The sequence below is a fragment of the Cebus imitator genome, unplaced genomic scaffold (genome assembly GCF_001604975.1).
Source record: "Cebus imitator isolate Cc_AM_T3 unplaced genomic scaffold, Cebus_imitator-1.0 Scaffold39, whole genome shotgun sequence".
Classification (NCBI taxonomy): domain Eukaryota; kingdom Metazoa; phylum Chordata; class Mammalia; order Primates; family Cebidae; genus Cebus; species Cebus imitator.
Genome location: NW_016107354.1, coordinates 7,293,273 through 7,307,584, shown reverse-complemented (window position 1 = coordinate 7,307,584; position 14,312 = coordinate 7,293,273). Strand labels below are relative to the sequence as shown.

At 50.5% G+C, this 14,312-nt stretch overlaps 1 protein-coding gene across 1 annotated transcript in view; it reads left to right on the top strand.

Moving 5' to 3' along the window:
- The first annotated feature begins 2,642 nt into the window (after positions 1-2,642).
- The window catches only part of ABCC8 (ATP binding cassette subfamily C member 8), an 83,476-nt gene continuing 71,806 nt past the window's right edge, over positions 2,643-14,312 (top strand). Inside the window, 3 exon segments of the mRNA XM_037737524.1 lie at positions 2,643-2,891; positions 4,512-4,653; positions 8,769-8,890. Of these exon segments, the coding sequence (XP_037593452.1) occupies positions 2,744-2,891; positions 4,512-4,653; positions 8,769-8,890 (412 nt within the window). The 5' untranslated portion in view covers positions 2,643-2,743.

Genomic DNA, 14,312 nt, shown 5'->3' with positions numbered 1-14,312 from the left:
CCCAGCATCTCCCCAAAGAAGCATGCGTAGCTCTGTTACAGACAAATGATTTTATGTGCCACAAGCTGCTCTGCGTCTGTGTCTTGGACATTTTCCCATGCCAGTAAGCCTAACTCTGTTCTCTGCGCTTGCTCCACAGCATCCCACAGTACAGACAATACCTGGTTTTTGTCTGTTTGGGTTTTGTCTGTTTGAACCAGCCCCATATTGATGAGCATTTGGGTTGACTCCAGGATTACAACACATATACTACAAAGGAAGTCCTTTCATGCCTCCGTGTGCACCTGACTCCACACTTTTCAAAGTAACTCTCCCACCTACATGGTGGACAGTGTGCTGCATGTCCTCACTGTAGAGCTAGGTGCAGGGTGGAATTTGTTCAGTTTGTTTGTGCTAGAGATAGCAAACACTGGCTCCCAAGACTTCAGATTTAATACTCTCTGAGTCTCAGATGATGCTCCCTTAATACCAGACTTTTTGTTTGTTTTAAATGATCCAGAATAGGCAAGTGTGAGGGTTACACCAGGCACTGTGAGGCGAGGGAGAGACCATTAAATAGCCCTGATTGATCGAGGGGCTGCCATGTGTGGTCACCCAGGGGATAAAGTAGCTTAGACCATCTCCCCAACTTACAAAGCACATTCACACCCATGATCCCATCTTCATCCTCTGGGGTCCATACTATTATCTTTTCCTTTTAGAAATAAGGAAACTGGAGTGCAGAATGGCAACTTACCCCCAAATCACACAACTAGTAGCGGTAGAGCCAGGACTAGGAACCCTGTTCTTTAAAAGTAAATATGATATTACTGCTAGAAAGAAAGATAGCACTGCCGAAAGTGTGAAAAACTGAAATTGCAACTACAAAACAAAATAACAACATTGCAGAAAATATGAAAAAAGCCTTGAAAGCAAGAAAAAGAAACTAAAAGAAAAAATCTTGCTGGGTGACCTGCACCTGTCATCTCATCTCTCTGAAGCTCAGTTGTCTCATTTTTAAAGAAAGGGGATGATGATAACCACAGCAAAGGTGGCTATTGCCCACTGAGCACCACGTTACCATATTTCCAAGTCTGACCTTTTCCTGCAGGCTTCATGCAAGCATGCATATTTCATATGGCTGCAATCATGGGAAGCACAATTTTGCTTGCCGTTTTTCACCTGACTCTATCTCGTAAACTTTTTCTATTTTACTACACAGACTCAGCTAGCACCTTCCCAGAGGCTGCATTTTCCTAGGTTAATTAACCCCTGTCCCTGGTGCTGGATATTCACTGCCACCAAATTTTCACTATTTTGGCTGATGCTGAAAGAAACATCTTTTGGCTTCAGAGAAATTTTCCAAAGCCAGAAACTGAGGCTTTCAGACCCTAAGCTCCTGCTTTACCAAGGCTGTTCACCCAATCCTACCTGCCCTCTGCCTCAGGGCCTGGGCAGAGCCTGGGTCTTGCTGACAGCATGCTTGTGAGGCCCACCAGACTCAGCAGCCTCAGGGCAGGCTCAATGAAGCTTATAAGCAAAGGGGCTGAAGGGGTCTTCCTTCTGTTTTCCCCTGACCCTTCCTGAGAACATGTGCAGTTATGCTTCATATCCCTAACTTGCAAAGTTCTTCTTAAATCTAACCCCCAAATCCCATTTTCTGTTATTTCTACATAAGAAATAAACTTCTTTGGGCCACAGTCTTGTAAGAATCTCTCCAAAATGTATAGGAAGACATAACACTGTCTTTACAGCGTCCTCCAACCACTAAGCCTGTTCCGGGTCAGGTTAAGAATTTCAGTCCCTCTCCACTGCCTCATATCCGTCGGTCCAGATGCATTTCTAAAGCTCCTCTTTTTCAGCCTGGGGCTGTCACCCATTCTACCCACTGGTCTGCCAGTCGCTTTAGGGTTGTCATGCACCAGAGGCATGAGTACAAATGGTGGGGGTGGGGACGGAGGACCTGAGGAGCTGGGTTCAAGCTATGCTTCACTGCTTGCTGGCACTGAAACCTTGGGGGAGTCATGTAACTGGCCTCCCTTCAGCTCCCTTGCAGCTTGGGTTTCCTCATCAGAAAAATGGAAGCGATTAGCACCTGTGCTTAGCAAGAGTGCTGGGAGATCCCTCGTGAGACAGTGCCAGATATGGTGTAAAGTAGTACCTAGGAGCACCCCACCTTGGACCACTTTTGAAAATGTCCAAAGACCCCCCCCCACCAAGGTAACGTTCTGCCCCACTTTTCTCATCCATGTGGGGTGGAGACGCGCCACTCTGTCCCCATCCCTCAGCTCTGGACATCCATCCTCACCACGCCCAGGTGAATTCACACTCGGGACCCCGAACTCGCCCACTGCAGGCCACGAGGACCCTCCTCTCCTTTTCTGCACGCCCCACTCTCCTTCCCACCCAGTCTCCAGCGTGCCCACACCCCACTGCCCATCCCTGCCTGCCCTTCCCCTCATCCCCAGCGCGCGCGCGCAGCGGGGTACTCCAGCGACCCAGGCAACATCTGTGAGCCCGCGCCGCTACATCTGGAAAGCGGGCGCAGGCGTGGCAGGTCGGTTTCCGCACCGCCCCCCGGGCCCCGCAGGTGGCGGAGCAGGGCGGGGTGCGGGAAAGGGAGGCCGGCGGGGCGGGGCCCCTGGGGGAGGGTGGGGGCCTGACTGCCGGACGGAGCCGCGGAGCTGCGAGGGACACAGGCGCGGGAGGCGCGGGAGGTGCGCGGAGCCAGCGGAGTCAGAGCCCAGCCTGCGTCCGCGCCGCCATGCCCCTGGCCTTCTGCGGTAGCGAAAACCATTCCGCCGCCTACCGGGTGGACCAGGGCGTCCTCAACAACGGCTGCTTCGTGGACGCGCTCAACGTGGTGCCGCACGTCTTCCTGCTCTTCATCACCTTCCCCATCCTCTTCATCGGTGAGCTTGCGCCCGGAGCCGCGGAGGAGGGGACGGGAGAGCAGGGAGGGAGGAGAAGGAGGCGCTGCGCGCCGCACTGCTTGGTGTCCCCTTCCGGCCCGCGACCGGCTCGCCTCGTTCCCGGGGTCCCCTGCCCTGTGTCCTGCCCGCCGGTCCTTGCCCTCGCACACCCGCTCATCCCTGCACTTCCCCGGTGTCCCCGATCCCGCACCAAACACAGCGGATGTTTGTGACCCACCGATCACCAAGTTTTGCTTCTGCAGGACCAAGAGCTGGGATGGAGGAAAGGGAAAGAGGAGGTCTCTGCACGCGGTGGGAAAGTGGACAGGGGTCGGGCCCCACCCTCCGTGGCTCAGCTTAGGGAGTCGGGTCACCCCTCCCCCAAGGCACCCTCCCTGTCAGCCGCTTCTGGGCCTAGGGAGGACGGCGGCCGGTGCTTCGGAGGCTGGGATGGAGGCCCCGCGCACCCCTATGCTTTCATCCGGCTGAGCCCCTTAGTGGTCCGTGATCTCTGACAGTCTCGGGCCCGCACCCTGGGCGAGGAGAGAGGGGAGAGCTAGAGACTTGGGTCCCCTTCCCCCGCCACCTCACCCGGGCGTGTGTCGCCGGAGCGCAACTTTTCAGGCTCTGCGCAAAGTAGTTCCGACTCGCCGACTCAGCGACCCCGGCGTCCTTGCTTGCAAAGTTGGACGCCACGGTCGGGACAATCGCGTGTGCCGCTCCACTGAGGTACCCTCATCTCTCTCCAAGACCTGACTCTTCCAGACCAGTCAGGTCTATCAACTTATAGGGTGTCCCCTGCTTCCCTAAAACGTGTTCATTCACTTTCAGAAAAAAGGCAAATCTTAAAATTCACATACAGCTTTGGGGAAGAAAGGAAAGATTGCCACAAAATTAGATTTACAAGAGGTTGCTGTAGAAGCAGAGTTGCTACTTATTAACAAAGACAAACAATTAGAAAGAAAAATATATACAATATGTGCTCATATGTGCATCAAAAATAAAAAAAGAACAGCATTTACACTTCTGTTCTCAACCAAATGGTTTACTAACCTGATGACTTGTCACACAAGAAGTTAGCGTGTATAATGGGGTACCTGGGCAGGGCACAGTGGCTCACGTCTGTAATCTCATCACTTTGGTGGGCTGAGGCAGGAGGATTGCTTGAGCCCAGGAGTTTGAGACCAGCCTGGGCAACATAGTGAGATACCGCCCAACCCTGACCTCTTTCTACAAAAAAATTAAAAATTAACTGAGCATGGTGATGTGCACCTGTAGTCTCAGCTACTCAGGAGGCTTAGGCAGGAGGATTGCTTGAGCCTAGGAGATCAAGGCTGCAGTGAGTCGTGATCGTGACACTGAACTCCAGCAGAGGCAACGGGGCAAGACCCTGTCTCAAAAAAAAAAAGACCCTGTCTCATTCGGCGTGGAGGAGAGGCACCAGCATAGGACTAGGCTGGATGGGTTGGACGTTTAGTTCGTGTGTACCAGCCTTGGGGATCCTCATGTGTAGGTGTCACCCCCACCGTGGACCCAATGTCCAAGCATCTTTCTGGGGTTCAGGCACCCTCCTCCTCCAGGTGGGCCAGGCATCCTGCCTCTGACTGTCTCTCCCTGCAGGATGGGGCAGTCAGAGCTCCAAGGTGCACATCCACCACAGCACCTGGCTTCATTTCCCCGGGCACAATCTGCGGTGGATCCTGACCTTCATGCTGCTCTTCGTCCTGGTGTGTGAGATTGCAGAGGGCATCCTGTCTGATGGGTAAGTGACTGTGTGAGGACTCAGGAAAGCGAATCTGCTCCAGGGTACTTCCTGAAAGGCCCGAGGAGACCCCAGCTCACCTGCATTCCACAGGCCCATATCTTTAGTTGCTACATCCAGCAACCCAATGTCTCCCATATGCCAGCCTCTCTGAGCCAGGCACTGGACACAAGTGAGTCCCAGGCCCTGCCATCAGTCCAGGAGAGTAGAGGGAACACGGATCTGCATGCCAAGCCCCAGTAAAATAATGCTAGAGCCTATGAGAATGCCACAACTCCAGTGGAAAATGCCAGACCTCTTCTACAAGCTGCTAGTTACCTTCTTGGAAAAAAAAAAAAAAATCTAAGCATGCCACCCACTCTTGCCTAAGATCTTTTCTTGGTTCTCAGCTGTTTCAAAAATGTGGTCTCACATCCTCAGCCCGGCATCCAAGATCTTCACAGTCAGCCCCACCTGCCTCTGGCCTCATTCCCCATGCCCACCTTCCCTTTGTGGAAGTGTGGGAGTGGGGAATGCCTCACAGTACCTGTTAACACCTCTGCTACAGCCCAGATCATACTGTATGTTAAAGCTTACATCTATTTGCAAAACTGCCTTCCAAGTCAGAAAGGCCTAAGAGTTAGAATCTGAGTCTTGTTCACGTTTGTATTCACAATGCAAGGCATATGATAAACATAAACATTATTCAGTCCATAAACATTTATTGGGTCCTTAGGAGAATAAATGGAACCCTATTACAAATAAGTACTTTGGGAGGTGAGAGGAAGGCAGAGTTGGGCAAGCTCGGTGGTTGAGAGGGCTTTGGAAAGAAGTCTGGAAGGGTGGCTAGGTTTCTGACACACAGAGGAGGAAGGAGAGAGAGCTGGTGATGCCTGTGGGAAGAGAAAAGGCACCAAGGAGAAAAGCTAGTAGGGCTAGGGAGCAGCGCTGGGGCTGGAGCATTAAACGCAGGCTGGGGACCAATGGAGGCTGAGGCTGGGAACCCAGGTTGGGGCATCTCAGGGGGACTGTGATCCCCAGACTGCATGTTTGGGTTGGATTTGGTCAGCAGTGTGAGAAGAGGGATGTCATCAGCACAACACTCAGGTGAGAACCTGAGGAGGTGTTCAGGGCAGGCTGGAGGCAGGGAGAAGCTAGAGGTAAAATAGAAGCGGCACTTAGCATTGACTGCAGTAGTCTAGGTAAGGATAGCTGCAGACAGAAATGGTGCATCAGCAGTCAGGACAGAAGAGCTGGAGCAGCCATCTCACTAAGAATCCAGTAACCGGCAAGGGCGAGAGACTGCCAGGAGAGGGAGTGGTGGAGGAGAGGGATATTTGGCTTTAGTATCTGAGCTCCAGCGCCCCCTGTGCTGGAATCAGACTGTACTCAGACTGCACTCCTGCCAGCGCTGCCTGGCTCCGGTAGTTGGGTTAAACGGCAGAGGAAACGCTCCCTCATTCTCCCTCCCCTTCCCCACTTTCCCTCCCCCAATGTCCCTGCATCCTGGCTTCAGCAGTGATCTCTGTAATAGCTGCTTTCCTTGGAGGCAGCAGTTCTCTTCGATGTGTGGCTGCACCTGTGCCACAAACTGCTTCAGCTCAGTGCAAAGGGCCATCTCCTCCCCAGAGCACAGATCAGCTCCTGAGCCCAGCAGTTGTCATCTGATCTTTGTGAGCTCCAACCCCTGGGGCAGGCAAGCCTGAGCAAGGGGCAGGAAAAGAGCAGACAGAAGTCACAGACCCTCGTGATACCCCCAATCTAATCCAGCCTGGGTTTTCAGAGCTGTCTGGAAATTTAGGGGGCAGGTGGGAGTGGGGGCTGATTAAGGCAGCCCTGATTTGATTTAGGGTGAGTCTCAATTAGTGACTAATTAAGCCATTTTAAACCTGTAGGGCTTCCCCTCTTCCTTTGGGTATTATCTCTGTGTGTGCTGCTCTGAATTCAGAACAATCAATCCAGGATAAGTTAGTGAAGAAGATTTTTTTAATAACTACAGTGTTTTCCCAGACCACTATATACTACATAAAGCCTCTATATAAAACTTTACCTAATTTCTTAACTAATTCAGTGTGTATTATTTTTTTATTTTTATTTTACTCCCGAACCACATGGAATGGATTCAGTGTGTATTATTTAACAAAACAGCTAAAAACTATTCTATGAAGCCATGCCATGAAATATTTAGTTCAATTGTGGTTAATCCTCATCTTATTTCATTTTATAAAATTTAACATTTCTACCTCCTATTTTAAAGAAGCATTTATGTAAACATATAGTAAAACATGTTTAGATGTCAGCTTAAAATTGTGTGAGATAGTAGAGGGTGTTTCAAAATTATTTCACGGAGTAAAGAGGCAAGAGTTTTGAAGATCCCTGGGAAGGCTGCTGGCTGTGCCCAGTGTTGCCATTCATGACTGCTCTCTGGCCTTGTCTCTCTTGTACCTTCTGTATTAGTTTGAAGACCTTTTTTGGGGAATAGCCGCTAAAGAATATCAATATTTACTGTCTCACTAAACAAGAAATGTGCAGTTTGCCTTTTCAGGTTGGTTTGGTGGTTCGTTGATGTTTTCAGGACCCAGCCCCTTCCCATCTTTCCACACCATTCTCTGTGTGTCAGCCTTTCTTCCCCATGCTCGCAAGGTGGCTGCCTAGCTTTGGGTATTGCTTAGCATGAGCAGAAGGGCATGCTCCTCACATGCCTCTCCTTTATGAGGGAGATCATTCTTTCCTTGACATCTCACTGGCCAGAATATGTGGACCAACATTGGCAAAGGGGTATGGAATTGCCTGGCTGCTTAAACCAATCACCATCTATTCCCTGGGGCTGGGTACATTGCTTCTGGAGCAAACCTGTGGTCCTCCTGGCACAGAATGACAGGGAGATGCTCTTTGGTGGACAGCTCACATTGCCTCTACACTTGCACTTCAGTCTCACCAGACCCACTGAGGTCACAGCATGGCTCTCCTCATGTCCTTCCTCCTTCTCTATTGAACTCTTATGCATCCTTCAAAGTTCAGCTTGGTGCCACCTCCTCTGGGAAGCTGTCCTTGGTTGCCCATCCTCTCCTTTGTGCTTTCTCAGCCTCTGCACATCAGTGGTATCACTTCCCTAGACTGCTGAGCCCAACAGTTAGCTCTGAGCATGGCGGCCCCCTCCTTACCATCAGTTTCTCAAGGGCAGGGACCCTTGGCACACTGGATGGAAGTAGCCTGGTGGGCAATGGCAGCACTGAAGCAGTAGGCTGTAGCAGGCCATCTGGGAATGGAAAGGGTCCCACGGGGCTGGAGCAGAAAGGGCAGCCTGGACAGCTCTGGTAAAGTGGCTGGAGGGCACATAGCCTGGGCCTTTCTTTCTAGGCTAAGCAGAGTGGGTTTTGCTGTCTGCAGGAGGGAGCTGTGGAAGGGCATGATCATGACCAACTACAGTGACCCTCCTCACCAGGCATGGGGGAGACTGAGGCCTGGGAGGAGGCTCTGGCTGCTTCTGGGTCTCATACCCAGGCCAGAGTCCACCCACCTAGAGGCCTCCGTGAGTTAAAGTGAAGAGAGTATGAACTGGTATTGACTGCCCTGTTTCCCACCCCGAGGGAGGAGACAAAACCAGTAACCTCGGAAATGCTTCTTCATGCCTCACTTTCCTCAACCATAAAATGGGAGACTAAGAGTACCCACTTGATAGGGTTTAATGAAGATTAAATGGGTTAACGTATACTGCATGCATAGAACAGTGCCTGGCACAGGGTAAATGCTCCATAAATACTGACTCTCATCAGTTTGTTATCACAGCCCCTGGGCAGGGTGCCAATGCTGACTTATGCTGTTCATGTTAAATGGGGCTGTCACTGGGTGAGTTGTGGCATACAGGCCCCTGCACCACTCAAGGGACCCCAGGGACCCTTGTGCTTAGGGATCAGCCTCCAGCAAGGCCTCCAGATCATATCCCCAGCTCTACTCCATGTACTGGCATCTCTGCCCAGCCCATACCCCAAATATGCCCATTAACTGAAGGGCCCCGCAGTCTATACAGTGATGCTATAAAGGTTCGGTGTTTGGGCTTTGGAATTCAAGGCCTGGGCTGCTCTATTGCAGCACTTAGCACGTCCCATCCTGTCTGTCTCTCTCTCCCATTTCAGGGTGACCGAGTCCCGCCACCTCCACCTGTACATGCCAGCCGGGATGGCGTTCATGGCTGCTGTCACCTCCGTGGTCTACTATCACAACATCGAGACTTCCAACTTCCCCAAACTGCTGATTGGTAGGTGAGGAGTAGGAAGGAGGGGCAGTACCTTCATTCATTTCTTCAGATAATGTTTACTGAGGACTCACTATGTGCCAGGTGCTGCTCCGGAGGGTAGAGTTTCCGAATAGAAGAAAAAAGACTTCATGGAGCTTACAGTCTGGTGAAGGAGACAGATAGGCAGAGAGTGAATAAACAAACAAACAAACAAATAGGTGGTGGTGATGCTATGAAGAAAATCAAGTAAAGGGCAGGGGCAATGTTGCTATCTACATAGGTTGGTCAGGGAAGGGCTCTGGTAAATGTGGGCATGTAGCTATTTGGGGGAAAGGGTTCCCTGCAAGGGAAGTGGCAAGTGCAGGGACCTCTGATAATGACAGATTTGGCAGAGGTCACTGTGGGCAAAGCCATGAGCAAGAGGAAGAGTGGGAGGAGGTGAGGGCAGGGGTCAGTAGAGGAGCGAGGAAGAGTCCCAGGCTCCAGGCCTGAGTGCCTGGGTGAACTGTGGCATCAATAACTGATGTGTCAGAGGAGGGGGAGGTGGGCTGTGGTGGAGATCAAGTTTTCTGTTGGGGGCATATCGAGTATGAGATGTCACAGAGACACCCAACTCAAGTGTCAAGCAGACAGTTAGATAAGCAAGTTGTGCCTTCATGGGGAGGTCAGAAGAGGAGCTACACTTTCAGGAGGTGAGCCTTGTAGATGACATCTAAAGCTTGAGCCTGGGGCTGGGCATGGTGGCTCATATCTGTAATCCCAGTGCTTTGGGAGGCTGAGGAGGGTGGATCACCTGATATCAGATGTTTGAGACCAGCCTGGCCGAGATGGAGAAACCCTGTCTCTACTAAAAATACAAAAATTAGCTGGCATGGTGGCATGCACTGGTAGTCCCAGCTACTCAGGGAGGCTGAGGCAGGAGAATCACTTGAACCCAGGAGGCAGAGGTTGCAATGAGCCGAGATCACGCCGCTGCACTCCAGCCTGGGTGACAGGGAGACTCCGTCTCAAAATAAATAAATAAAAAAGTTTGAGCTTGGATGAGGTCACCTGGGGAGAGAAAAGAAAGGCTCCATGACCAGAGCTTGAGGTTTGCTAACATTTAGAGAGACTCGGGAAGGAGTTCCCACTTAGAGCTCTGACACTGCGGGACTGGAGTCCCAGGCAGAAGCAACAGGATGATGGCTGATGTTCACCGAGCATGTGCAGTGGGGCAGGCTCCGTGCCATATTCCTTACATTCATTGTCCCACAGGCTAATTTCCCCTGCCTCCTTATTGGTATTGTTAATATCCCCATTTTCCAGTGTGGACGCTGAAACTGAGAGGTTAAAAATAATAACAGCAAATACTTATTTTGTACTTAGTGTATGCCAGGTGCCGTCCCACCTATGTGATGTATATTAACTCATCTAATCCTTGCAACAATTCTATGAGGTAGGTACTATTATATTTTCTTTTTACATATCAGAAAACTGAGGCTCAGAGGTTAAATAACTGGCACTAATCTAGATCATCAAGGGGCACAGCCGAGAGTCCAGCATCCACACATCTCCTAACAGTTACTGAGAACGCATGTCTAAGGGCCCTCAGACTTTGTCCTTGGGGCAAAGGTATCAATCCAAAGGTCTGCCTCTGTGTTGGGGCTCAGCCTCCGTGTCTGAGGCTGGGGCTGTACATCTAGCAGTTAGATTGTATTCAGAGTGTGTCATTAAGTCAGACTGTAATTTTGAGGAATCACAGCATTGAATTGACATTTGGAGTCTGGAACATTCTGTGCTAAGCCAGTGACACTGCGGTGTTGTCAGGGAGTAGAGGGTGTTTCCTGCACTAATCACAGGTCTGCCTTTCTATGGAAGGCGGGATCTGAGCTCCATCAGGCTTATCCAGGTGATCCCCCTACCCCTGGCCCAGGGACCCCCACATGAGTATGTATGGGAGCTGAGGGAAGCAGGTTGAGAGGGGAGATGCCTGCCTCCATTTCTGAAGCAGCTCCTCGTCTCTAGAGAAACCTTCATTAACCACCAGAGCCTGGCTGACCAGTGCTCCCGGAAACACCCTGTCTGGACATCCGGGGAGTTCATTTTCTCATTCTCCAGCAAACACATAATGTTCTCTCTTTAAAGCACAAGTTACCACCCTTGAATGGAACGGTCGTTTTCCAAGGAACAAAGACTAACTCCCTCCATTCCCCTTGTTGGAGTTATCTCCCTGGAAAGGAGGCTCCACAGAGCCAGAAATTCTCGAACAGGGAAAAGTGGAGGGACGTGCCTGTGAGCTGGGACAGAGGGCAATGGGTAATGGGAGAATGGCCAGCCCTCTGAGGAGGCTGATGTCTGGCCTGGGTATGGAGTCCCACACAGAGGGCGTCTGTGATGCAGCTTACATTGTCCCATGAAGGAACCATGACCCTGGGACCCAGATGAGGCCAAGGAAGTGTTCTCTGAAAAAGTCATATTTGAGCTGAGAACTGAAGGAGCCAACTGGGAGAAGGGAGAGAAGAGTGCTTCAGGCAGAGGGAACATGCGCGAAGGCCCCAAGGCAGAAGGAACAAAACACATTAGAAAATTCAGAATATGAGTGGCTCAGGCTCAAAGTGGAGGGGAGCTGGACTTTGGGTTTTGTTTGTTTGTGCCCAGGCTGGAGTGCAGTGGCGCCACCTTGGGTCACTATAACCTCTGCCTCCTAGGTTCAAGCGGTTTCTTGTAGTTCAGCCTCCCGAGTAGCTGGGACTACAGGTGCGCACCAATATGGCTGGCTAATTTTTTGTATTTTTAAAAGAGCTGGGGTTTCGCCAAATTGAACAGGCTGGTCTTGAACTTTTGGCCTCAAGTAATCTGCCAGCCTCAGCTTCCCAAAGTGTTGGAATTACAGGTGTGAGCACCGCGCCCAGCTGAAAGGCCATACCACAGATGTTGGTCTTTATCCCAACAGCAATGGGAAGGGGTGTCTGTATGTTTGTCTGTGTGGTATAACATACTTAACATAAAATTTACCATCTTAATTGTTTTTAAGTATAGTGTTCTGTGGCATTAAGTATATTCATAGCTGGGCACGGTGGCTCATGCCTCAGTTTCCCAGCACCTTGGGAAACTTAGGTGGATTGCTTGAGCTCAGAAGTTTGAGACCAGCCTGGCCAACATGGCAAAATCCTGACTCTACAAAAAAAATCAAACTTAGCTGGGCATGGTAACATACGCCTATAGTCAGTCCCTGCTACTTTGGAGGCTGAGGCAGGAGGATTGCTTGAGCCTAGGAGGTGGAGGCTACAGTGATCCAAGATTGTGCCACTGCACTCCAGCCTGGGCAAGAGAGTGAGACCCTGTTTCAAAAAAAAAAAAAAAGTATATTCACATTGCTGTATAGCCATCACCACCATCCATCTTCAGAACTTTTTATCTTCCCAAGCTGAAACTCAGTATCTATTAAATGATAACTCCCCATATCTCCCTCCTTGCAGCCCCGAACAACCACCATTCTACCTTCTATCTGTGAATTTGAGTACCCTAGGTACTTCTTCTAAGCGGCATCATACACTGGCTTTTCATGACTTGCTTATGTCACTGAGCATTATGTCCTCAAGGTTCATCTATGTTGTAGCATGTGTTGAAATTTCCTTCCTTTTTGTTTTGTTTGTTTGTTTTGTTTTTGAGATGGAGCTTTGCTCATGTTGCCCAAGTTGGAGTGCAATGGTGCAATCTCAGCTCACTGCAACCTCCGACTCCCAGGTTCAAGCGATTCACCTGCCTCAGCCTCCCAAGTAGCTGGGATTACAGGCACATGCCCATGCCCGGCTAATTTTTGTATTTTTAGTAGAAACAGGGTTTCACCAAGTTAGCCAGGCTGGCCTCGAACTCTTGACCTCAGGTGATTCTCCCGCCTGGGCCTCCTAAAGTGCTGGAATTACAGGCATGAGCCACTGCATCAGGCTGAAATCTCCTTCCTATTTAAGGCTAATATTCCACTGTATGGATATGCCACATTTTGTTTAGCTATTCATCTGTCAGTGGGCTGCTTCTATGTCTTGACTCTCGTGAATGGCACTGCAATGAACATGGGTGTGTTGAGGCGTTTTCAACATAATCATAATAATTGCTTTATGGAGACCAGGTTGGAGGAGAACAAGTTGGGGGAACATGGGGGAACCAATGGGAAGGCTCTCAGGGTGGAGCGGGAATCCAGAGGAGACATGATGACTTAGGTGGTACCACGAGAATGGAGAGAAGTAGACAGATTCAAGATATTTAGGAGGTGAAATAGACAGCATTTGGTAATGGAAGGTGTGGGGTGAGGAAGAACAGAGGGAGAAGGAGTAATGGGAGCTCACCAGCAGCCCCCGTGTTATGCCTCTTTCCTTCCTTTTCCCTCCTCTCATCAGACATTTAGTTTTTGCTGATCACTGCTGTGTCTGGCAACAGGTTGAGCACTGGGCCCTGCAGGACAGGAATGTGCAAAAAACCTCCAGGCTTAGTCCTGGGTCCACCACTAATTCCCTGGGTAACCTTGCAGAAGACATCCAAGCTCTCTGAGCCTCTGATTCCCCATGTGGGCAGGAAGAGTAAGTTCCCGCCTAAGTCATAGGGTTGTTATGAAGAGCAAATCAGACCAAGTGTTCAGGACAAGACAAATGTGAGGCATATTTTCAAGTCCCGGCTCCAGTAGGCAGCTCTCACTAAGGGCTAAAGGGATTCTGATGCCTGGGATAGAATCCGTCTGTCTGGGAGAGTGGAATGGAGGCAGGGGGACAGTTTTCAGCTGTAGAGTTCCTCAAGACTTAGAGACCAGGCTGAGCTGGGGGACATTATCCCAGTCTTGAGGCGTGGGACCAGAAGGCAGATGCTTCTGCCCCCATCCTAATGTCCTCATGCAGGGACCCAAGGTGGACAGCATTGATCCCCCTGTGTGAGCTCAACCTGGGCACATGGTGGGGCCCAACATCTCAACCTGTTTCCTAACCCAGAGCCATGCAGGACAGACCCCAGATTTGTCACCAAGAGGTGCTCTGGCATACATGTCCAGGCCCACATAGGGATACAGGGCGGGGGGAAAGTCTCTCTCCCTCACTCAGGCCTTCTGAAGAGGGGCTCTGTTGCATGAGGCTGACCTTATCCGCATCTGGTCTAGGAGGGAGGAGGGAAGGAGCTGCTGGTGCTAAAGTCTTGCCACCCTCAAAAGGGGACTTCACAGATTATTGCTGGTTTTGGTTGTTAGAAGCTTGACAGTGATTTATTGGCAGATTGAGGTGGGGGCATGTGTGACAATTTAAGGTAGACTCTACTGATAGCTTCTGATGTTTACCTGCCCCAGGTCTTAAACCTGGAGATAATAAAAATATAACAGCTAATGTCCAAAGAACACCCGCCTCGTGTGAGGCTCATTGCACTAAATGCTTTCCATATGTTTCTGGCAAGGACCTTCTAGGTAGCACTATTTTTATTCCCACTT